This window comes from Tympanuchus pallidicinctus, unplaced genomic scaffold, assembly GCF_026119805.1.
Source record: "Tympanuchus pallidicinctus isolate F22 unplaced genomic scaffold, pur_lepc_1.0 scaffold16, whole genome shotgun sequence".
Taxonomy (NCBI): Eukaryota; Metazoa; Chordata; class Aves; order Galliformes; family Phasianidae; genus Tympanuchus; species Tympanuchus pallidicinctus.
In genome coordinates, this window is record NW_026294679.1 from 651,291 (window position 1) to 674,400 (window position 23,110).

General features: G+C 52.0%; 2 protein-coding genes across 16 annotated transcripts in view; one reads left to right on the forward strand and one right to left on the reverse strand.

The window, feature by feature from the left end:
- Positions 1-12,956, reverse strand: part of JAKMIP3 (Janus kinase and microtubule interacting protein 3) — a 58,124-nt gene extending 45,168 nt beyond the window's left edge. For all 15 annotated transcript variants that reach the window (XM_052677018.1, XM_052677017.1, XM_052677012.1 and 12 more), the window contains exon 1: positions 12,641-12,956. The gene's annotated coding sequence lies outside the window, so the exon portion shown is untranslated. The remainder of the gene's footprint in view (positions 1-12,640) is intronic.
- A 3,061-nt stretch (positions 12,957-16,017) lies between these two features.
- Positions 16,018-21,509, forward strand: BNIP3 (BCL2 interacting protein 3). The gene is made up of 6 exons (XM_052677072.1): positions 16,018-16,141; positions 17,029-17,212; positions 18,226-18,310; positions 19,450-19,556; positions 19,692-19,841; positions 20,571-21,509. The coding sequence occupies exons 1-6, from the start codon at positions 16,105-16,107 to the stop codon at positions 20,620-20,622; spliced, it is 615 nt and encodes a 204-aa protein (XP_052533032.1). The 5' UTR covers positions 16,018-16,104; the 3' UTR covers positions 20,623-21,509.
- Positions 21,510-23,110: the final 1,601 nt, after the last annotated feature.

The following is a 23,110-nucleotide window of genomic DNA, read 5'->3' on the forward strand; positions in this document are numbered from 1 at the left end:
TGAGCACACATGGTGCAGGGAAGCACCCAGCCCTGCTGCCCAACCACAGCACAACCAGAAGGAAGGAGATCAGCCCCATCGCTGGGAATGTCTCACTCCAACCCCAGCTCACATCAAATGAGGGTCACAGAGCGAATCTATGTCTACATTTAAATTTCCTGACTGGAAAAAAGTCACTTTTGTGTCAGATCAGCATGGGAACAGCCCAGGGCAGCCAGGGCTGTAAGCAGCCTCTCTGGGCCAGGCACCAACTCCAAGCCCACGGCCGGAGCCACAGCATATCATCACTCAGTGCCTGCAATAAGCCCTGTGGCAGACCAGCAGGCTGGGTCAGCTGTGCGGTTCGGGCTGTGGAGCTCCCATGGCTGCAGGCAGAGCATGACAGCAACGCAGTTGGCCTGCGCTGGAAGCCCACCTTGCTGTGATGGAGAGGACGTGGTGCAGAGCCAGGCTCAGCACTGCCCCGAATCACGCCAGTTAGGAAAGCATGCAGTACTCAGATGACCATGAAAAGCACATGGCCTCAGCTTCCAGCCCTGGGGAGCCTCAGTGGTTATCGTTCAGCCTCCACATGCCATTTTGCTTTCTCTTTCGGAGAAAAAATAGCCAAAATGTACCTGCTGCTCAGAACCAAAAGTGGAACAGAACACCAAGAAATTTGTTTTGGCAGTAAGACACATAAAATACTGTCTTCAGTGAATCTGCAGAAACATTTCTAGCTGCCAGCACAACTGTGTTGCCCCCAGCCCCAAATCAAAGTGCTCCTAGGCTGGGACCGGACCTCCCTCGTACAACACTCCAGGCATCAGGGCTGAGACAGCAATGTCTCTTGGTCCTTCAATGTAGCAAGACCTTTTCCCCCACCCTTTCAGTTCACTTTGTCCATTTCTGTATTAGAATAGGAATGGACAGGAGTGAAGGAGTGGGGCCTGAGCGAGGAGCAGGAGCACAAGGGCTCAAGGGTGGTGGAGAATAAGTGGGGTGGGGGGGCAGCCTTGGGGGCTGGGCAGTTCTGCACCAACCACAGCCCCTCGGGATACCAGTTCTTGCTTTTTAAAATCTATAGAAAACACATATTTACCCATGATCTTAAGTTTAATATTTACATTGGAAGTGGTTTTGTTCATAAAATACAAATCTGCAACCTACAAGGGACTGCCAATTAAACTTCCATGTCTGTATCTGAGATTATAGACAGAGATTATTTTTCCATCTAAATAATCTATATCTTAGCAACACAAACAGGGCTACTTTCCAAAGCCAAACGCTGTGTTTTAACGGTGGTCAGGGGATGCTGCTGTGCAGCTCTGCTGGTTGGCTCCCAGCACAGCCAGCCCCCTCTCCCATCCCCCCATGCACACTCACACTCTGGATTTCACCCCAGTTCTGTAGATTTAAGAAGACGGAAAAGCTTCAGAAAGCAAACAGCCTTTAGCTGTGCGTCCGAACCGCTGGAACGCGCCATAAAAACGCGTCTAAATAAAGCTGTTGCTTCCAGCCGGCGGGGGAGCGATGCGCCCGGCGCCCCCAAATTCAGTAGGATTGCACTGCGGGGGCACAAGAGGGGCTGTGCTGTGCCTCAGGCCGGGCCGGGGGCACGGGGCTGCTCCTGCCATGGGGCGCGGGGGGCTGCCAGCAGGGCTGGCACCGCGTGTGCCTCGGAAAAGCCACGCAGCCGCGAGACAGAAACGCGACAGAACCCTTCTGCAGACAGAATCACACCTGCAATGCACTGCAAGGAGGTGATCAGATGGGATCAGCTGAGAAACGCGCTCAGCAGGGATTCCGAGCGGCGCTGCCTCACCTGCGCGCTGCCTCCGGCGCCGAGGGGCTGTGACTCAGCACAGGGAACAGCTTTGATTTTTCAGATGGAACTTACCAAACCGTGCCAGCGTTACGGGGAGGATCTGCTTCCTGCATCCGCCTCTCTGCCGGCCTCTCCGGAGGTATTTTCACTAAGCCCTCCCCATCTGGTTATGTTATGATGACGGGAGTCGGTTTATTTGGGGAAAATCAATTGCAAGCCTGCATGGGAATCATGTGGAGCAAGACAGAAAAACATCCTCAACCTCTATCTCTGCTGCGTGTAAGAGCAGATGCAGCATCTTATCATTAGCCATGGAGCTGTGTGGCTAGGAGCAGCAGCCTCCACTCTGAGCATCCCTGAGGCCACAGCCCCCTACACATGGGGAACACCTCACGGGGGGGCAGGAGGGCTGGGGGCTCAGAGACAGCAAAAAGGAGCAGCTCAGGGCACAACCTGTGGCTGCCACTTCAGAGAATGCCATCTCCAGCAGGTGAGGAAGAAAACAGTTTGGCCTGTTCCAGTGCAAAATCCAGCCTCTCCATCTAATGCCAGCAGCCTGTCTTGTCAGGTAACACACAGCAAAATGGCATGTCCAGGTACATTGAGCTGCCCACTGAGGGGCCACAGCCCCAGGCCAGCTCCTGTGCTCCTTCCACTGCTAGCACAACTCACTCGCAGCCACACTGCACATCTGCATGGATTCAGCACAGGTCTCTGCAGCCATTTATTCATAGAAACGCATCATGGCTGGCTGGAAAGGCTCCTAGAGCCCCCCAGCCTCACCCCTGCCATGGGCTGGGTGCCCCCCAGTTCAGCCTGCCCAGGGCCTGGCCATGGCCTGGGGCTCCTCCAGGGATGGGGCACCCACAGCTCTGGGCAGCAGTGCCAGGGCCACACCACCCTCAGCAAAGAATTTCCAACTAGCATTGCGTCAAAATCTCTCCTCTCTTGGTTTAAAGCTGTTCCCTTTCGTATCAGACCATGTAAAAAGTCACTCTCCCTCCTGTTTATATGCTCCCTTCAATACTGGAGGGCAGCAACGAGGTCTCCCCAGAGCTCTCCCTTCTCCGTGTTGAACACCCCCAGCTCCCTCAGCCTCTGTTTATTTAATGGCTTGTTCAAACCACTGAAATATTGAAGACCATCAGCTACAGCTGGGCAGTTGTTTATCACTGAGAGCTCTGAATACAGCGCTGCTTGGGGCCGACAGGCAGCTCCAGCAGCATCCCCAGCACCTGCTGACAGCCACAGCATGTCCCAGTGCTCCTGGCAGCAGTGCTGCTGGGTTTGGGCACCACACGGACACAAACATTGGCCCCGCTGGTTGCAATGGGAGAATAGCACAGCTGAGAGATTTAGAATGGATTCAGTGTGTGAATTAGTAAGAAAATAAAGAAATGAATATTTCATGGCATGTGGGAGACTGCAAGGTGAATGAATACCTGGGGGGGGAAGGGTTTTTTTTACTAACCTGAAGTGCTATAAAACCAGAATTTAAAGTACTGGCCATCCCAGAGGCTGTGCCCATGCAGCAGGGGGAAACACTGTGACTTCACAGCCACTGCTGTGTCCTGCAGCAGGGTTGAGAGGGATGAGGAGAAACTGCACTGTGTCCATTTCTCCCACAATGATTTCATGCATAGCCCAGCTCCTGACTGCACTGCTTTGTGTTAGACCCTCCAGGTGGAAATAAAGCATCTTGGTGTGAGCTAAATAGACATTTCCTTTGATCAAAGTTTGCCTCGCTTTCCTCCCTTTCTGCTTCTCTTTATAGCACACTTTAAGGAGGAAAAACTATTTTGGTTTGATGCACGCTTCTGGACAAATTTTTAGCACGTGTGCATGTCACTGAGAATAGAAAGCAGGTTCTGCAAGAAAAGAAGAGCCCACATCTCATCGCCACGGGCAATCAGCCCCTGCCTGCCTCCATCCTGCTGCCAGGCACCACGGCCCTCATGCAGGAGGGGCTGCCTGCGCTGTGCTCAGCCCCTGCTCAGGAAGGCATGGCCACTGCAGCCTGTGGGGCTCCTCCTGCCCCAGCAAAGCTGAGCTGTGGGGGGACAGGAAGGCTCCTCACCAACAGGAATGCTGTGCCCTGCTGCTGTCAAAGCAGATGTTGTCCCTTGGCGTCAACTTAGCATCAGATAACAAAGAAAAGTTCTGATGCCTCTCGCTTCTGAAGTAGATATGGTAGAAAGCAGAACAAAACCCCTGTGTGTGAGATCAGAACTACAAATATTTCGGAGTCCAAGCAGAGCGCAGCACTGCACGGCTCTGCTTTCCAGCCCTCGTCTCACAGGTGAATCATCACAACGGGCAGGCACACATTTCTGAAAAGCAGCCGAACGCAGGGTGCCTAGGAGTTACTCCACAGAGGCATTTTTGGAAGAAAATGGCCTGAACTGAGGCACCGTGGAGGCAGTTCAGCAATGCTGTGACCCCCAGGCGGCCCCGCTTCCTTTGCAGTGACTTGAAGGCGCAGAGCACATCCAAATCCCTGCTTTCCTCTTCCACATGAAAATGGCAGCAATAAAATGATTGCATGCTTATCACAAGTGCTTGCTGTTGATCTCACCCGAATGGCTGACACCCGAGGCTTTGCAGTAATAAAGCAGGGACTTCAGTGGTCAAAGCATGAAGTATTTGGACTCAGACAAGTCAAGCCAGTGCTTGGAACTTTGAGAAAACTTCAGAGACCTGAGTTTGCACATTTGCTACTTTAAAAAGTGAGTCACATCAACGTGAATTGGGCATCTGCAAAATGATGTTCTTATTGATGGCCCTCAGCCAGAAAACCAAAGCTAAGTTTAATGAGAAGTTACTGCTATCCAAAGTTGCCTTTTTTAAATGGCATCTGAAGCTTTGCAGGTTCTCACCCACTGCTCTCCAAGCTGTCAGTGGGAAGTGGCCTGTTGTGTGTTAGCATTCTGTGCTCCTGTCTGTAAGGAAACAGCCCCATCTACGTCAGTGCAAACGCCTGGGTCCTTTGGGCAAAATAGTAATCATTGCTGTTACTGAGACAGAACATTTCATGCATATGGTGCTGATCTCAGTGGTCAAATAAATAAATACATAAATTGTAAATAATAATAATTCTTAGAGGAGTGCTGAGATACCCTGAGTTACCAACGAGAGCTGTGAGAACGCCTGGGCTGTAGAACAGACAGATCTGTGTGCCCCAGGATGTGCCTGGAGCTGGGAGCAGCACAGGGACTGCAACAGCAGCTCTCAAAATGAAAAGCAGAGCAGGAGGCATTTCCAGTGTGCTTAAATCACAGCCCAGAGTTAGCAAACGGGTTCCTATAGACAGCAATGTGTAAAGTAATGATAAAGGATGCTAAAGAAAGCACAAAGATGAGGCAATGAGCCCAAGGGCTGGCTGGGGGCAGGAGCAATGCAGCTCATAGTTTCCAGGGCAGGCTTTATCAGCTGAATTACCTGGCTTCATTAAGTGCTGATATTCAGTTATACCTTCAAACTCTGATCCACAGATATGCCTGTTGTTTTAACAAACCCTTGCATTTCTCACTCCCTGCCTTTCTGTCTTTCACTCCTGATCTGGAGATCTCCATGCACATCTATTTCTGTGCAGACATCCCTTCCCAGGAGGTACATCTACTCCTGAGCCGACTAATGCTACCTGATATCACTGTTGGTGGATTGACATCGAAATGTAAGGAGAAGGAAAAATATTCATGTCTGTATGATACCATCAGTGTCAAATGCAGCTGTTGAGTGACTCATTTGTAACTGACAGCAAAGATATTTCTTAGCAGCAGCACCTATTTTCCTTCGGTTTCACACATTTATTCTCAATCCTGAGTTAATCAGCAACTTTCCCCCCTCACATACTGTTACTGCTCATAAATACAACCAAACATCCCTGATGGCATCCGACCAGAAGGCTGGCAGAGCTGCCACGTTCAGATGGACACCCGACCCACTTCTGCTATGGAGAGCTGCCCCTTGATGGCAAAGTAAAGGGGCTGGTGCCAATAGCAAGCATCCTGCTTGTGGAGGCCATTCCAGATTTCCCCAAAGCACTCAGTGCTGGTGCTAAGCCACTCCTGCTGAGCATCTCAGCTCTCCAGATGATGGAAGAAACTGCTTACATCTTTTACATCTTTTTCTTTCCCATGAACTCTGCACAAATGGAAACCCCCCCCACACACACACATTACTTCTTATCAAGAAAAGGGAACGCACTGCAGGCTGTAAGGATCATCTGCCCCCCACTCCTCACAGTGCTCCTCCTAAAAGGCTGCCAGTGACTGCAGAGTGAGCACAAGCAGTGCTGTAAGGCCAGTCCCAAAGCCTGCTTTGTTTCCTTGCCATGCACACCTCTCCTAACACTACAAAGACGGGCACCTTGTGGTATCCTTCTCCTGAGCTCTCCATCCACACTATGGGGTGACATTGGGTCTACCCAAATAGGACCCCAGCCCCAGAGGTGCTGCCCAGCGGCCAGGTACTGCACTGAACCAGCCCTTCCCTCGTGGGACAGCCCCAGCACATGCCAGCTGCTCCTCTTTTTTTCATCCTGCATATCTATAATACTTCCCATTTACTTCTCCACTATGCTTTAATTTGGTTTGCGATACCCAGACCTCATCAGGCCAGGCCCCCCACCAACCAAAGACATCTGCAGCACCACCCTGTTCATAAGAGCTGCCCAGACCAACCCCAGCCAGGCTGTGCTGAGCACCAGGTCAGCAGCTCCGTGCTTGTTGGGTAACTGACAGCCAAGAACGGACACCTGTGGGCAATCAACCTCTGTGCTGACAGCTGCTAAGCCAGGATGCAGCCTGGGGTGGCTGTGCACAATGAGATGCGTGCAGCGAGCCAGCAGAGTGCGCAGCTTCACAGCCCCACCAGTGGTCTGAATGGTGGGAGCAGCGCTGTGAGCATGGCTGAGCCCAAACAGCACCACGTCCTTTTCCTGTACCTCCTCTGACTTTACCTCAGATGCAAACAAGCTAGAAGCAAACTTCCCATCCAATGCAAAAGCATTTCCCAGGAACCAGCGAGGCCATCTGGCCTTACCTCACATGCAGGAAGGAGTTTCAATATCAGCAAGTGAAGAAATAATGCACTGCGAGCAACCATTTCACTTTGCTACCAACATAAGAGGCGAGTAATGTAGAAGCACCAGTGAGCACCCCATAATCACCGTGGGGATCTGCTGTATGGGCCAAAGGCCACTTGTGCCTCGGGAGCAGTTGGAAGCACAGATATCACAGCATGCCATCACTGCAGCCCTGCAAAGAGAAAAGGCTGTGACTGAAAATCGCTGCCTGCCCGACACGCAAACGTGGCACCAAGGATGTGTGCAGAATTTTTTCCTATATGTAGAGGAAAAGCTGAAGCTTTGCCTTTAAGGCAGAGAAAGAGGTCTGTGCTTTGGGTGGTTACATTACATTTGCAGTGTGCCTTCACATTTCTCGAGAGCTGCCTTTGCTGATATTTGTTTTCAGATGGAGTAAGAAAATATCGCACACGAGAATGAGCCCCGAGTCTATAAAAAGCCAACGTTATGGAAGCAGCTGTGCCAGATTTAGAAGGAATGTAGAGAAGACGTCTTATGAGCCACAAGAATAAAGAACTGGGTCAGTTCAGTGCTCTACTTTATGTGAGCTCCCACATAAAAACATGCAAGCCATTAATATTCAGGTTTTATTTCTTAGGATGGGATTGGATGAGAGGTTTTCTCTAATGGTAACACACCTCACTTGTGTTAGTGTTGCACAAGCACCAGGATCAGTAGTGCTTTGTAATGCCATTAGTTCTTCTGACACATAAATAGATACAAATTATTGCCTTCAAATAAGAGAAAATAAGTTGGGATGTATCACGTTACATAATGTTCTCCATTTCCAGAACTCAGCCCCTCTTGCCTCTTTTTCGTCTGTATCTGCCATCCTCCCTGAATCTGTGCTCTGTGTGACCAGTAGAGATCAATCCTTCAGAATATAGGAAATATGGCATTCACAGTTCCCACGTCATCTTCATCTGCTTCCGCTGGAGTTACCTTGTGATCCGACTGCATTCAGCCCACTTTGCCCTGACTGAGTGCCATGAAGCCCATTTAGAAAATGTCATTCTGATGTGCTGCCATAAACTTCCAGAAGTACGCAAACAAAAGAAGGAAAAAAAGGAGATTATTTTTCACATTCGCATCTCAGCCACTCTAAAGGGAAAAACAGCAATTATGAAATAATCATGCAGTCATGAAGCTGTTTGATAATGTTTAAACTGGAGGATTTCAAACGTTCTGCACGTGGTCCTGAAGATGCAGCATCCATGGCTTGGACTGTGGGTCAGTTCTAGGGTGCTGCTGCCATGCGCTGAAGTAAACATTGCTGAGGCTATAATTGGGGTGGGAATTCCTATTTGCGTATGAATCACACTGACATTGGTTTCTCTGCTATCTATCGTAATACCAGAAAAGTCCTGGCTTGAGAGCAGCCCTGAGGAGAAGGATTTGGGAGTGCCGACTGATTGCAATGCAACACAGCCAGCAGTTGCTCTCACAGCCCAGAAGGCCAACTGCATCCCGGGCTGCATCAAGAGAAGGGTGACCAGCGGGGCGAGGGAGGAGATTCTGCCCCTCTGCTCTGCTCTCAGGAGACCCCACCTGGAGCACTGCGTCCAGTTCTGGGCCCCCAACACAAGGAGGACTGGAGCTGCTGGAGCGGGTCCAGAGGAGGACCACGAAGATGATCCGAGGGCTGCAGCACCTGCCTGCAAGGCCGGGCTGAGAGACATGGGGCTCTTCAGGCTGCACAAGAGAAGGCAGCAGGGAGACCTTCCAGCGGCCCAAAAGGTGCCTACGGAAAAGCTAGGGAGGGATTTGGTGTAGGAGCATACAGCAACAGGACAAGGGGAAGTGGCTTTCAACTGGAAGAGGGTCGATTTAGACCAGAGGTTAGAAGAAATTCTTCACTGGGAGGCTGGTGATGCACTGGAACAGGTTGCCCAGTGAGGCTGTGGATGCCTCCTCCCTGGAAGCATTCAAGGCCAGGCTGGATGGGGCTGTGAGCAACCCGGGCTACGGGAGGTGTCCCTGCCTGCAGCAGTGGGTTGGAACTGGATGATCTTTAGGGTCCCTTCCAACTCAAACCAGCCTATGGTTCTACGAAACGTGTGCCTGTCCCACCCAAACAGCCACGCTGCCTGTCACCAACTGGGATGATGCTGTTGCTCACTGCCCGACCCAGTCCTCATTAGGGACGCTGCAGTACAACACCAGCTGTCATCCCACAGATGGATGTGTCCCTCTTCTGAGGCGCAGCTCGAGCTGTTCTCCTTCAGAAGTTACCAGCTGATGGTGGCTCCCTGCAGGCTGCCTGGGGCAGGCAGGGCAATGCGTGCTGCATGGTGATAGAAGTGGTGCTGAGGTCCTGACCTTCACGTTATGCATGTTTTAATGGGACTTCAATCTTGAGTTCTCCCGTGTGTGAGAATGAGCTGCTGCTTGGAGGATAGCTTCTGATTCACTTTTAGCCAAAGGGAATCCAGACTGTGGATGCTGAGGCAATGCATAGCAAAGCACAAGTGGGTATTGACAAGAGATTTGCTCTAAGAGTGCTGTCCTCTCCCCAGCTGGACACACCTTATCTCAAAGCATGGCTCATTTCCTATGGAGGCAACTGGAAAAGTAACTCGCTACGAAATGAATCAAAGAGCAATTTTAATGTAAAAGTAGTTAGAGTGCAAAGTATAGCAAAAAATATTGTAAGTAGAGCCATGGGAATTTGAGTGTCAGAGCTCTATTAACAGCTAGTGCAAATCTGTGCATCTTCAGACACTTGTTCTCCCTCTGGCACATCCTGAGTCTCCTGGAGTCAACAACACTTCTGACACTTATTTGGTGGCATCAGAATCAGGCTCTTTGCATGCAATGTCTGTTTAATTGGGTGCCACTAATACAGGATTTGTTTCAGATTTACATCCCAGTGAAATACAGCATGTGCCACCTGGGGTTGGTTAATGCTGCCCTGCACTGACAGTACGTGCCAGGGGACACATCGCTCTGCATCAGGGATGAGCACGACAAAACCGAGCAGTCCTCCAAAGAGAATCACAGAAGCAGGGTAGGCCGAGTTGGATCACCGAGTCCAGCTCCCAGAGAAGCATTTTTGTTATCGAAAGCCCAGCTTTGAATCAGTTCCACCTGTACCAGAAGTGCTGAAACAGAGGAGCCGGGGTTGCCACAGGCTGAGGGTCTGCACAGCACCTCCTGCTGCACTCCGCACAGCTGAGCTCTGTGCAATCAGCACCCGGCCTCTTGCAGCACTCAGCTCTGGCTGTTGCTGCTGCGCAATCAGCATGTGCAAAGCACAGCATCACCCCTGGGTTCTGGGTAGCATGGGGATGCCCAGGGCTCATCCTGGCAGCTTGGGGCCAAGGCGTGGTTGCACCACGCTGAGATGGAGCTGAGCCCTGGGGCCAACCAAAGGAGAAAGCAGGAGACCAGACACTGTGCTTACGAGGACAGAAAACGCACATTCTGTGTCTTGAACTGACTGCTTTTCACTTGAGCAGGAAGAAACACGAGGTTCCCAGTTGCACTTGACCTTGCCAAGGTCAGATGACCACACGGCAGAACTGCCTGCAGAGCAGCACAGCAGGAGCCCCCTGGGCTTACAGCAAACCAACGCGTTGCCAGGAGCTGCCGTGCCCAGCTGGGAGCAGCGCTGATGGGTGATGGACCTCCTCCCTCCCCACGGTCACCTCTGCCAGCAGACCCTGGCCACATACTCCTGGAATAACGAGCAGTGGCTGCTGTGGAGCTGAAGGAGTGAAGGGGTTTTATTAAAAGAATGATAAGGACATCAGTCTCCTTTAGAGTATTTTCTACTGAACTACATTGCATTCCTGAGATCTTTGGGATTTGGCCTATCTTCAGAAGACCTGACTGTCAGAGACAAAGGAAAACAGGGGATTACCTTCCCAGGTCAGAGCCCTAAGAGTTTGTGTGCTGTTCAACCACTGATAACAGCCAGCACTTAAAGCTCCGGGGACAAGTAAGCTCCCCTTTTCCTCAGCGTGAAGATCAATGCTATTAGCCTGGTCTGGAGAAATAAAGATGGGATTAAAGGAATGATTTAATTTGGAAGCCTGAAGCACAGCCCGATATCCAGCTGCTTTCCCACCACCTGTGTAGGTGCTGCTGTCTTCTGTCAGAGCCCCACAGCTGAGGCAGAGGGATGGAACCCACCTGTGCCCCAGTCTAGGAGCTCCATCAATCAATCTACATAAGGATTCAGAACCTGCTTTTGCTTTGTTCTCCACTGCTGTTACACAAGAAGAGCTGCACCTGACACAAGGTAGGAGAAGAAACGTTTTGAAAAGAAAGCACTGTAAAGAAAGATCATTATTTAAAAGCCTCCACTTATCCTAGAATGGCTTAGGTTGGAAGAAACCTTTAAAGGTCATTGAGCTCCAACCCAAAGCCATGGCCTGGCTGCTCCCTACCAGCTCAGGCTGCCCCATCCGGCCTGGCCTTGGGCACCTCCAGGGATGGGGCATGCACAGCTTCTCTGGGCAGTTCCAGCATCTCAACATCCTCTGAGTAAAGAATTTCTTCCTAACACTCAACCTAAATCTTTCCTCTTTACTTTAAAGCCATTCTCCCTCGGTCCTATCTCCATTAGAGCACACAAAAGATGGGATACATGAGAGATACGGTTGGAAGAACAGTGAAATAAAAGTCGTATTCTTTGGGTCAGTTGACTGCAGTTGGGAACTTCGTAGAGATTTGTAGAGTAGGAGATGTCAGCAGCCACCGCTTCCAGGACGTGTAAGAGGAAATGCTCCAAGGCGCACGGCTCCCCACACATCGCAGAGCAGAGCTCTCCTAACAGCCCCTCAAAACGGCTGCTAACTTTTCCATCAGGCCCTCACGGCAGCTGCAGCTCCCCCTGCTGCAGGCACTCCTGTCCCCCACCCATATTTCACTTGCCTTTGGGCCCACATCCCCGCTACCAAACGTTCCATTCCTGAGCGCTCTTTAGCACCAGCTGTGCTGACCAGGAACAGCAGAGGTGAAAGAGGCACTGTGTTAAAGCCACCGCAGGCCTGGCAGCAGGGAGCTCCTGCCTGCACACTGCTGTGCTGCAGTGCCTGCGCTCCTCTGGAGGTGTCACCAGCTGAGAAACAGCACGCCAAAGCCTCTCTGGCTCCGGTGCATGTGATCTATAATTTCTGCCTGCTTCAGTAAAGGCACCACCGTGTTACTTGAGAGGGACAGAGATGGCAGTGAGATGATGGGACTGACACCACGGGGGGAGCAGGCAGCTGGGAAAAACGAGTGCTTTCTCCAAAAAAAAGAAATCTGACAAGCAGCCCACAAGGTACGCAGTACGTGCAGTACAGTTCAGAGAACAGGATGTATCCAAATCAACAGTTTAATGATCCCAGGAGCCAGTTTCCCTCACGACAGCAATCCGTCACAGCCTTCATTACCCTGAAGCACCAACGCTGCCGGCACCAGAGATGTCCCTGCAGTCCCAGCGGCTCTGTCACACGCTACAGGGACGGCCGGGTCTGACAAACGCCGCAGCCGGGAGGTGCAGCCCCGGAGCTGAGCGCAGAGCCGCTCTGCAAAGGCTTTTCTGACACCCAAACCCGCGGCTGCTGCAGAGCAGGGCTGCGTTACCCACAGCAAGCAGAAAGTGGTTGGTCAGGGAGGGGAATAAACGGCACCGAGTGGAAAACAGGGCGTTTGAAAACGGGTTCTACGAGGCCCGTAGGTAGCACGCGAGTCAGACATGGCATATAAACGAAACCCATCAGGCACACACTTCCATACAGACACGGATAGGAACTGACCTTGCAGGCACGCTCCATCATGGTGCACGCTGCCCGCCGGCGCTACCTGAGGACACTGCCATTCCTCCGCACTCCGGGTTAAAACCTGTGGGCTGTTCCTAGCGGGCAGATTTAAAGGGATTTTTTACCATAAAACTGCGGAAGGCAAAACCCGATAATCCATCCCCGCTGCGTAAGATTAAATTTTCCATCTGCGTCCTCTTGAACCGCGGAATCAGACGAGAAACCGTTCATCGGTGCGTCCGGGGGAGCATTTGGAGGACGGGGAAGGAAAGGGGAAAAAAAAGCAGCAGCATCACCAGGCGCTGAGAGCCGCGCGATGTGCGCGCAGCGGGGCGGGGCGGTGCGGGGGGTTGCGGGGGGGCTCGGAGCGCGGCGCCGCCCGCAGCCATTGCGGTGCTGCTGCGCATCGCAGCTCCCGGCGCCGGGAGCGGCATTTGGAGCTGAACCGCGGAGCTCGAGGCTCGGATCTCACGCAGGACGGGTCCCGTCCGAGCTCCTCTCGCAGCACGGCTCGAGTTGCCGAGAAGATCCGGAAAGCGCGCGGGGCTGGAAGCAGCCGGCAGCCCGTGCGGCGTGCTGGGGGTGCGCAGGAACGCACGGCTGTGCGGAGCAAAGTGGGAATGGCGGCACCGTAGAATAAGCATCGTATGAGTGGGAGAGGACCTGTAACGGCAGCCCGGTGCCACCCCTGCAGTGAGCAGGGACACCCACAGCTCCACCAGAGCTTAAAGCCCGTCCCCTGCTCCAGGCTGTCTGCAGCGACCACCCCCACCTCTCTGGGCAGCCCATGCAGTGCCTCGCTGTAACACACTTCTTCCCTATAGCCCTCTTCTAGTTTGAAACCAGTTCCCCCTCTCCTTCACAACAGCCCCAGCTCTACAGTCCGTCCCCTTCTTTTTTACAGCCCCTCAGATGCCGACAGGCTGCTCCCAGCTCTCCTACAGCCTTTCCCTCTCCAGCTGCACAGCCCCAGCTCTCAGCCTGTCCCCTCAGGAGGTGTTCCACCCCTCCGCTCGTTTTGGCAGGATCACCTCCCTCATCCTGCTGGCTGCACTGCTTTGAATGCAGCCCAGGATACAGCTGGTTTTAGGGCTGTGAAAGCACACTGCTGGCTCGTGTCCATCCAGTACCCAAGTCCTTTTCAGCAGGGCTGTGCTCTATTCTTACATTTCCCAGCTTGTACTGGTAGTGGGGCTTGCCATGACCCATGTGCAGATCTTGCACTTGGACTTGAACCTCATGAACTTCATTTACTGCTCAAGCCTGTCTAGGTGCCTCTGTTGGCATCCCATCTCTTGAGTATGTTGGCTGTACCACACAGCTTGGTGTCACCCACAAGCTGCTGATGGTGCACTTGATCCCACTTATATCCCAGTATCAAAGAGCACTGGTCCCAGTGGTGATCCCTGAGGGACTCATCACTGATCTCCATCTGGACACTGAGCCATTGACCGCCAGTGTCTGGGTACAGTCTTGCAAACCAGTGCTTCATCCATCAAACAGACACCTATCAAATCCACCTCTCTCCATTTTGGAGAAAAGGATGCTATGGGGGACCGTGTCGGAGGCCTTACTGAACTCCAGACATCAGTGACATCAGTGGCTCTTTCCCTGTCCATTGATGCAGAGATGTGATCACAGAAAGCCATAAGTTGGTCAGGCAGGATTTGCCCTTGGTGAAGCCATGCTTGTTCTCCTGTACCATAACCCTGCATTCCATGTGCCTTAGCATAGCTTCCAGGAGGATCTGCTCCATGATGTTCCCCAGCAGTGATGTGACACTGACAGGCAGGTGCAGCCTGCCTCAGCCCCCAGCTGGCTGGCAGTTTCTATTCACCCAGCTGCATCCATCACAGGTTTGCTCAGAGCACCCTGCTGCATGCTGCTTTATCAAGAGGAACAGATATCATAGCATTATAGAACCATAGAATGGCCTGGGTTGCAAAGGAGCACAGTGCTCATCCAGCTCCAACCCCCTGCTGTGTGCAGGTCACCAACCAGCAGCCCAGGCTGCCCAGAGCCACATCCAGCCTGGCCTTGAATGCCTGCAGGGATGGGGCATCCACAGCCTCCTTGGGCAACCTGTGCCAGTGCCTCACCACCCTCTGGCTTAAAAACTTCCTCCTAATATCTAACCTCAACTTCCCCTGTGTCTCGGTTTAAAACCATTCCTCCTTGTCCTATCGCCATCCACCCCCACAAACAGCTGCTCTCCCTCCTATTTATACGCTCCATTCAAATACTGAAAGGTTGCAATGAGGGCTCCCTGCAGCCTTCTCTTCTCCACGCACGTAGCACTGCCTTTGTTTGTCCATTAAGACCAAAGGCACAGCACACTCTGGCCCACGGTTTGCAGAATTCGTTGTCAAAGCCAGGGAATTGTTGGCACACAAAGGAACAGCAGCCTTTCCCAAAGCTTGATCTTAAACTTCAGGATTTGATAAGATACCTAACCCACAACTTGAGATATCTTTTTCCCGATTGTAATTTAATTTAATACCAAAGCACTCCTCCGCCCTGTTGAGCCAGCCGTTGTAGCACAGCGAATCAGAAAGGTGCAGAGGTTAAACGTAGCTTCTGGCCGGGAAGCAGCTTTGCAACATTCTAACAGCTGTGCTCACTTCGCTGCCGAATGAAGTTGCTGCGGTTCCCCACGAGGTGGAGGGAGCGCTCTGCTGTGCCCCAGGCCGGGCGGAGCGGCGCCGAGCTGTGCAGGAGCAGAACGGCCCTCGGCCCGTGCTCACAGCCGCGCTGAGAGCCGCGGGGCTGCCGCTGCTTCCAGAGCAGAGCGCTACACAGGCTGGCAACCCCCGTCCTGCAGATTTGCTGTGGCCGTGAGCGGAGCGGAGATGGCAGCTGCCTCCTCCGCAGCTCCGCGCTCGGGCTGCCGGCGTTCCGCTCCGCAGAGCAGCGGCAGAGCTGCGCGCAGCCATCGGACGCGACGCCTCAGCGGCACCGCGTGCAGCGGCCGCTCTTCTGTTCGATGGCCCCGCCGTCTGCTCGGATGGTGCCACGCCTCAGGCACCCCTCAAAAAGAAGGAATTCATGCCCGTCATTAATTAATCGCCACCTGTAGGCTCCGTGCCGCCGGTCTGGGAGCTGCCAGGGTCGGTTCTGATACCAGCCCCCGCCCTTCTGCGGTCAGAAACGTTTCCCTTAGAAACGCCAGCGCAGCCGCTCGCCCCGCGCCGTGAGGAACCGCGCCGTCCCTTCCTGCTCCCAGCAGCCGCTCGCAGCGCCCACGGCGGAGCCGCGCGGGGGGCGAAGCGGGCGGGGAAACAGCGCCCCCTACCGCCCCCACCGCGCCGTCATGGCGGCGCTCCGCCTCCCCCTGCCCTCCCCCTACGGCCGTTCGCGGAGGGCGGGAGCGCGGCGGCGCCCAATGGGAGCGGGGCGGCCGTGACGGCAGCGCGGAGCCGCACCGAGCGCCGGGCACTGCGCGTCCCCAGCTCCGCGCCGCCATGTCGCGGCTCAGCCCGCCGGAGGAGAACCTGCAGGGTAAGTAAGGGCCGCGGGGCGGGGCGGTGGGAGCCGCGCGGTTTCCCTCCATCTCCGCCTTCGCTTCTCCCCGTCCGCTCGCCCTTGCCGCCGCGCTTCTCCTTCGCTGTGCCTCCGGCACCGCATCTCCGCTGCTCCGGCTTTGCTGCGCCCACGGAAACCCGGCAGGTTTTGCCCCGCACGTTTTTCCTTGCGGTGCATCCCGTCACTGCGCCGCGACGGGCAGAACTCGGCAATCTGCTCACGCTGTTGTGTCAGCGCGGTGGACAGCCTGAATCCCCCGGCGGTCGCGTGGCTCAGCGCCGTCTGCCCCGTGAGCTGCTTTGTAAGCGACAGGTTGGCTCCGGGTCCTGCCGTGTGTTGGTTGCCATTAGCGCAGGGCTGCAGCTCGGAGCTCTGTTCGAAACAGCAGAGCCGCGTGTGACCTCCCGCATGAAACAACGCCGCGGGCGGCCGCACGTGATGGGGCATTGCTGCGTGCCTGCTGCTCGACGAAAAGCGCCGGGCTGCAGCCTGGAACGCTTTCGGTAATCAGTAAACAAACTGGCGCAGGAAGTCTTAGAGGTTGTTGTTGTTGTGTTGGGCTCTTTTTAGACGTTGCGTGCGTTGAGCAATACGAACGACGTGCGGCTCTGAACGAAAATAAAAGCCCTCGTTTGCAGAAGGAGACACAATGTACCGCCTGGCTTCTGCTCGGCTCCCTGGGGCTGCAGCTCTTGCAGCACACCCCCGTGTTTTGGCACTGCGCGGTGCTCGCCGAGCTGCAGATGCTGGCACTAAAGCCTGTCCTGCCGTGTCATGGGGAGGATCAGCAGTCTCATGTTCTGCATGCCTTTGTGCAGAGCAGCCGGCCTTATTCTGGTCGTGTTTTCCATTGTGCCCGACAGGTTCCTGGGTTGAACTTCACTTCAGCAGCAATGGAAATGGCAATGGAAGCAGCACGGCAGCGACCAGCCAAGAACAAGTACCAGCTTCTATCTCCATTCACAATGGTGACATGGAGAAAATACTCCTTGATGCACAGCATGAGTCTGGAAGAAGCAGTTCCAGAGAAAGTTCCCATTGTGACAGGTAAACAAAATGCTTTACTGTAAGTATGGCTACTATGGGGAATGGTTTTACACTGAGACGGGGGAGGTTGAGGTTGGATATGAGGAGGAAGTTTCTCAGCCAGAGGGTGGTGAGGCACTGGCACAGGTTGCCCAAGGAGGCTGTGGATGCCCCATCCCTGCAGGCATTCAAGGCCAGGCTGGATGTGGCTCTGGGCAGCCTGGGCTGCTGGTTGGCGACCTGCACACAGCAGGGGGCTGGAACTGGATGAGCGCTGTGCTCCTTTGCAACCCAGGCCATGCTGTGATTCTATGAAGTAAAGCAGAGCTCACTCTTGCACAAAGCCATGTTTATGCACAGTGTTCCTGCTTGTGCACAGGCAGCACTCTTGTTCTGGTGAAGGTACCACACAGCAGCGATGTCAGAGAAAGGTGATAACAAGCAGTGTGTGTTTTGTCATGGGCTAAAACAGTCAAGAGTGCTCAGGCAACTGCTGAAAGGAATTGTTCCGTATCTAGTTTACAAAACATACAGATTTCTAGGTATATAATAATAAAATAGAAAAATACATTTGAGACTGATGGTCAGTTTTGTCAATTCATGCATTTGATTTGGATGGATTGCAACGTCTGCAGCCTGAAGTTTATCTAGCAAAAGAAACTGAGGGACTTAAAACAGCAGGATGCAGAACCTCCTTGTCTCACCTGCCTTGCTAGAGTTGAACCCCCCAGCCATCACTGCTGCCCAGGTTATTTAGTGAGCAGTGGGAGCCCAGCAGCGCAGCCTCTCGGCTGCTGAGAGGATCTCGGCACAGCGCTGTGCTTGGCAGGTTGTTGGAGCACCAGAGATGGACTGGGGGAGGTGGCAGCTGTGTATCACCTGGGGACAGATGGATCTCTTCAGTTGCGGTCAGGGCGCTGCAGCTCTTCAGGACAGCCGTGCATACAGGCTTTGTTTGTTACTTTTTGGTCCCAAAAATGATGTCATAAAGGACTGACTGAGCTCCTTCTCACTTGTTCTTCTCTTTGTTCAAGCCCTCCTCGTTCCCAGACACCTCTGGACAGCCACAGAGCTCTGGAAATAGAGAGCCACAGCAGTGGGGAAAAAAACAGCTTTCAGGTAAAAGTCTCATTTTGCTTTGGAGAGCAAATTTGTCACTGTTTGACACCCGGCAGTAGGAAACCAGCAGCTTCACCTTCTGTGTAGGGACTTCAGCAAATTGCTCTTAGGATAATGGCAGCAGAATCGCTCAGCATAGCAGATTCTCTCAGCCTCCTCTTGTCCAGAACTGACGGCCCAGGTTTTACCAATGTGGCTTTAATAGGTTCTCAAAATGGCATAAAACGTGCTTGGTCCTGTAGGCCCTCCCTTTATCCCAAACTCACTGGCTCTACAACTCCTTCAGGAATCTGTCTGAAGGAATTGCCCACCTTGGGTTAATTAAATACATTACTGCAAATTAATTGTTCTTAGATTACGTTTCCAGAAAACCTTTCATGTGTTTGAAGATGTTTGTTTAGATTTTGAGATCCAATAATCTCAAGTTAGAATACCATCAGAAATAGCTGCCTGGGCAATCTTATTTCATTGTTAAGTGTGTGTGCAGCTGCTTAACTTCTATAATCAGATCCTGCTCTTATTGCACGACCTCTGCTTCATCCAGTGTGTATGAAAGCAGCAGGGAATTGTATTCCTGTGTAGCAAAGCTTCTCTTTTGCTTGTGTGCACACATCTGTGCAGCAGAAAAGACCTGGGATCACCCCTCCTGCTGCCAACACTGTCCCAAAAGTCGTGTAGCTTTTCTAAACTGAACTGGTTTCACTTGGTGCGTGTTGGCTGGATTAAGGTTCTGCAGGTGGATGTAACATCCAGCCAGATCTGAACACAGGCAGACTTGAGAAGTGCGTTCTGCCGAGTGTCTTTAGATTTGTGAACGTGGGATATTTTCAGATCACACATGAGGATGGAATACAGGGCGCCTGGCATTTCATTTCCAGGTCAGTCTATACTTACACAAATAAGAAATACCAATGTGGGATGCGACCCCTTTCCATTCCCGTCCTGCTCTCAGGCCGTCCCCTCTGCCCACGTCTATCCAGGATGCGAATGCTTGGGGGGATGAGGACGGTACACAGCAGGGAGAGACGGGAGAAGTGAGCTGCAGGTGCAGCCTTGGGCGCAGCACAGATCTGCTTTAGAGGACCGATCGCTACCTCTGGCAGTCACGTGTTCTGTTTGGTCGTGGCTCTGTGTTTCAGTCCGAAGAGGACTTCCTTGAGAGGAGGAAAGAGGTAGAAAGGCTGCTGAAGAAAAATGCAGACTGGATATGGGATTGGTCCAGCAGGCCGGAGAACATCCCCCCAAAGTGAGTGCCCTCAGGGCTTGTGGAAGAGCTCTGACACAGCTGTTATTGCCACCAGCAGAAATGTGTGCGTTATTGTTCTGACTGCATTTGGTGTGTGTGTGTGAGTGTTCTGACTGCTCTCTTCCTCAAAATTAGGGAGTTCCTGTTCAAACACCCCAGGCGCACAGCCACGCTCAGCATGAGGAACACCAGTGTCATGAAGAAAGGGGGGATATTTTCAGCAGAATTTTTGAAGGTTTTCCTCCCATCTCTGCTTCTTTCTCATTTGCTTGCCATTGGACTGGGGTAAGTTTATTTTTTTTTTTGATTGGCTTTTTTTCTTTACCTGTTTTCTCAGGTCTGACCGACTTCCTCCTTGTCTGCAGCTGAGCTGTGTGCTTTTCACCACACAAGGATGGCAGTTGGTTGTTCAGGGTTTCCTATTTGCCTGTGGTACTGCTGAATGCACCCAGTTAACTTTAATGCTTTTCTTAACCAGCTGAGAAATCTTCTAAACAATTGAAGAGCAGTGAAATTAAGATTGCATGTATGTACTTCTCAGTTCCATGGGAGGTGTGAGCTTTAATCTCAAAAGGTAAAAATGTAGGGCAGCTGTGAAAGCACAGCAAGGTGGGAAATGGTGGCTACAGAAACACGAGTCCACAAGGATGACAGTAAAACCAATGGCTTACAAACACCAGGTGAAAGAGAAAGCACAGAGTGTTTGACTTCAGGAAGGTCCCGAAGTGCTGCACTGTCGCTGACCCCGTGCTTATCTCTGACTCCTGCATTCCTGAAACTGAGCAGCTTGCTCAGAGAATTACTCACAGTTTGGGAAGCAGTTGTCAGAGAAGGGTTTGCACAAACAACCAAAGGCCGAGAGCCGCGGTGGGCACTGCAATAGCTGGTGCTGCTGCCCTGGCTGTAACTTAAATAACTTGTAACCTGAGAATGGAAAACACTTTCTTTCGCAGGCTGTACGTCCCTCCTGAGCTGAAGCCAAATGCTTACTGACCCCATGTTCTTGATCCTCAGGATTTACATTGGAAGGCGCCTCACAACCACAGCTTCGAGCAGTTCTTTCTGAAGGCACCCGACGTGGTTTCGAAGCAAACATTGGTGTGGGAATGCAGGAGGTGAGCTGCAGCACCTGTCCCAGCAGCGACTGCGCCATCAGCGTGCACTCGTTCTGTGAACGCTGTGTTCCTCGTTTAGTAAGAGTGTAAGGGAAAAGACACTAAAGCTAACGTCTCGTGTCGTCTTCTGGAGCAATGCATAACGCATCTGAATCATGCTCTGGCAGCTGCTGCCTTGCTTTGTAGTGAAGTATCTCTGAGAGCTCACATAAATGGGTGTTTAAAAACAGAAGCTTAGCTTTGAGTATCTCGCTGAGTCACGGTTGCAATATTAAAGTGCTGCTTCCTTACACTTTGTAGATGTGGATGTTTGTCACTGCTCTGCAGTGGTGACGATGAGGGATTAGCCCAAAACGACGTGTGGCCTTATGTATCACAGACAGGATTCTCAGTAAGCTTTCACCTCGCTTGAAGCTGTTTCCTTTTAGACTTTGCTCAGCTCTCCTTCACTTTTGTGTGAGATGTGAAACGGGCACCTGGAAGAAATTGCTCTATTGGTGAAACTTCCATCAGTTTTTACTACTCCAGTGTGACACGCAACAGCCTGAAATGAAATTTGGACTCTAGTGCCTAATAATTTCTTCTGCAAAGGCAATTTAACTCCCCAGCTAATTGGATCTCCTTCTGCTGTATCTCAGACTGTCGCTTCTCAGTCTTTTTTACCTGTAAAATAAATTTGCATCTTCTATTTGCCTCATCCACATATAAACTTCAAGATCTGCTTGCTTGCTTGTACTAACGGAATGCCTTTACCTACAGTAATTTTATCTTATTTAATGAGAAAAAAGCAGATGTTTGCCAAATTGTTTTGTATATTTCAATAAAACAGTTCCTCACAGATTGCTTCTTTGTCTTCATGCTTAAGCACTGTTTCATACTTAAAGTGCATAATTGACAAATCAACAAGAGGTTTATATAGAAAATAATTTAATCATTGGTTCTTGAATCTGAATACGGGTAAGCTGTCTTTGGAAGTCGCTTAATGAACAGAAACTCACTGAGCTTGCAGAGACACTTTCTGTTCTACCGCGGTCATTTAGAAACAAATTAGCTTTCTACTTTTTGTCCTTATTTAGCAGCACTGATTCCTTCTGTGCTGAATCTCTCAGGGCAGAGCAGCGCTGCCTGTGGGCCCCAATCCAAGCAAGGCACAATTCATTTTCCATGGGCTGATCCTGCTGAGGCCGCTGGAAATCCCCACTTGCAGGGTTTGCTCAGGATGCCTGCTGGAGGAGCAGGCTCTGCTCGTTGGCTGAGTGTATGTCCATCTGCAGTGAAAAAAAATACATCATCATCAGCTTCTGAATAATAATTCTCATGAAATTGAGCTTTTTAAGAAATCTGACTACAGTCTGAGCTGAATCTCAGGGTTCCTCCTCAACAATAATAAAAGCAGTGATGGCAGAGCCATCATCAGAACAACCGCTTCCTCCCTTCGGAAAAAAAGAGGGTTTAATGGTGCTGTATCTGAATTTCAGGTTTTCTTACAAATACAAAAAGAAAAACCCAAAAAAACCAAGCCTAAACACGCATGCAGCAATTCCTCACATTCACAAGGACCTTTACGTGGCAGCAAGTGGAGCGGGGCGTTCTGCAGCCCCAGCACACCTTGTGCATTCATGCCTTATTCCACCAGGGCTCCTGGCACATTTGTAGTAGACAAGTAGAAAGCCATGAGAAGTAAAGATATGCTGCATTGGAAGCTTCCTGTGCTCCAATAACTACTGGCATTTCAGAAAGGATTCGTGGAAGCTGCTAATGACACCTCAGCATTCCAGCAGTGCGGCCCCTGCGTTCCCCATCCATCCCTGCCCTCAGCCTGTGCCCACTCACAGCCTGCAGAGCAAAGTGAGGAAAGCCCAAACCCACCCCAGGTGGCATTTGGTGATACAGAAATAATCTCAGATGCAGGAAAACACTGCTTACCCTGCTCAGAAAGGCCAGGACAGGGAAGTTGCATGGGAGTCTTGAAGTGCTCGCTGGGCACCAGAGAGGTCACTGTTTGGAGACACGGCCTTTGGAGGAGAACCTCTGGTGAAAGCTGGGCAGAAACCACTTCTCTGACTCCTGAGCCTACAAACAGAGCTTCCTGGAACGACAGGACATGGCAACCTTCTGTGGTGAGACACACGCAGCCCTTAAGGCTTTAGAGGTAGGGACAGGAACTGAAAGATATCCCCGTTCCTGATAAGCAATAAGCTTACCCTATTGGAAAGGAAATCAACATCTGTCCTTACCTCTTCTTGCTCCTGGAGCTGAATACAGCTCCTTACCTCCTGCTGCTGAAGCAGGGCACAGCTTCCAGCACACAGTGCCCCTGGAGCCGGTAGGACCGCCCTCAGCTCTGGAGACTCAAGAAACATTGTGGCACATAAGACACAAAGCAGAAAGGCTCTGTGTGACAGCCGTGCCCAGGAGGGGTCACAGAGCACAGCGTGC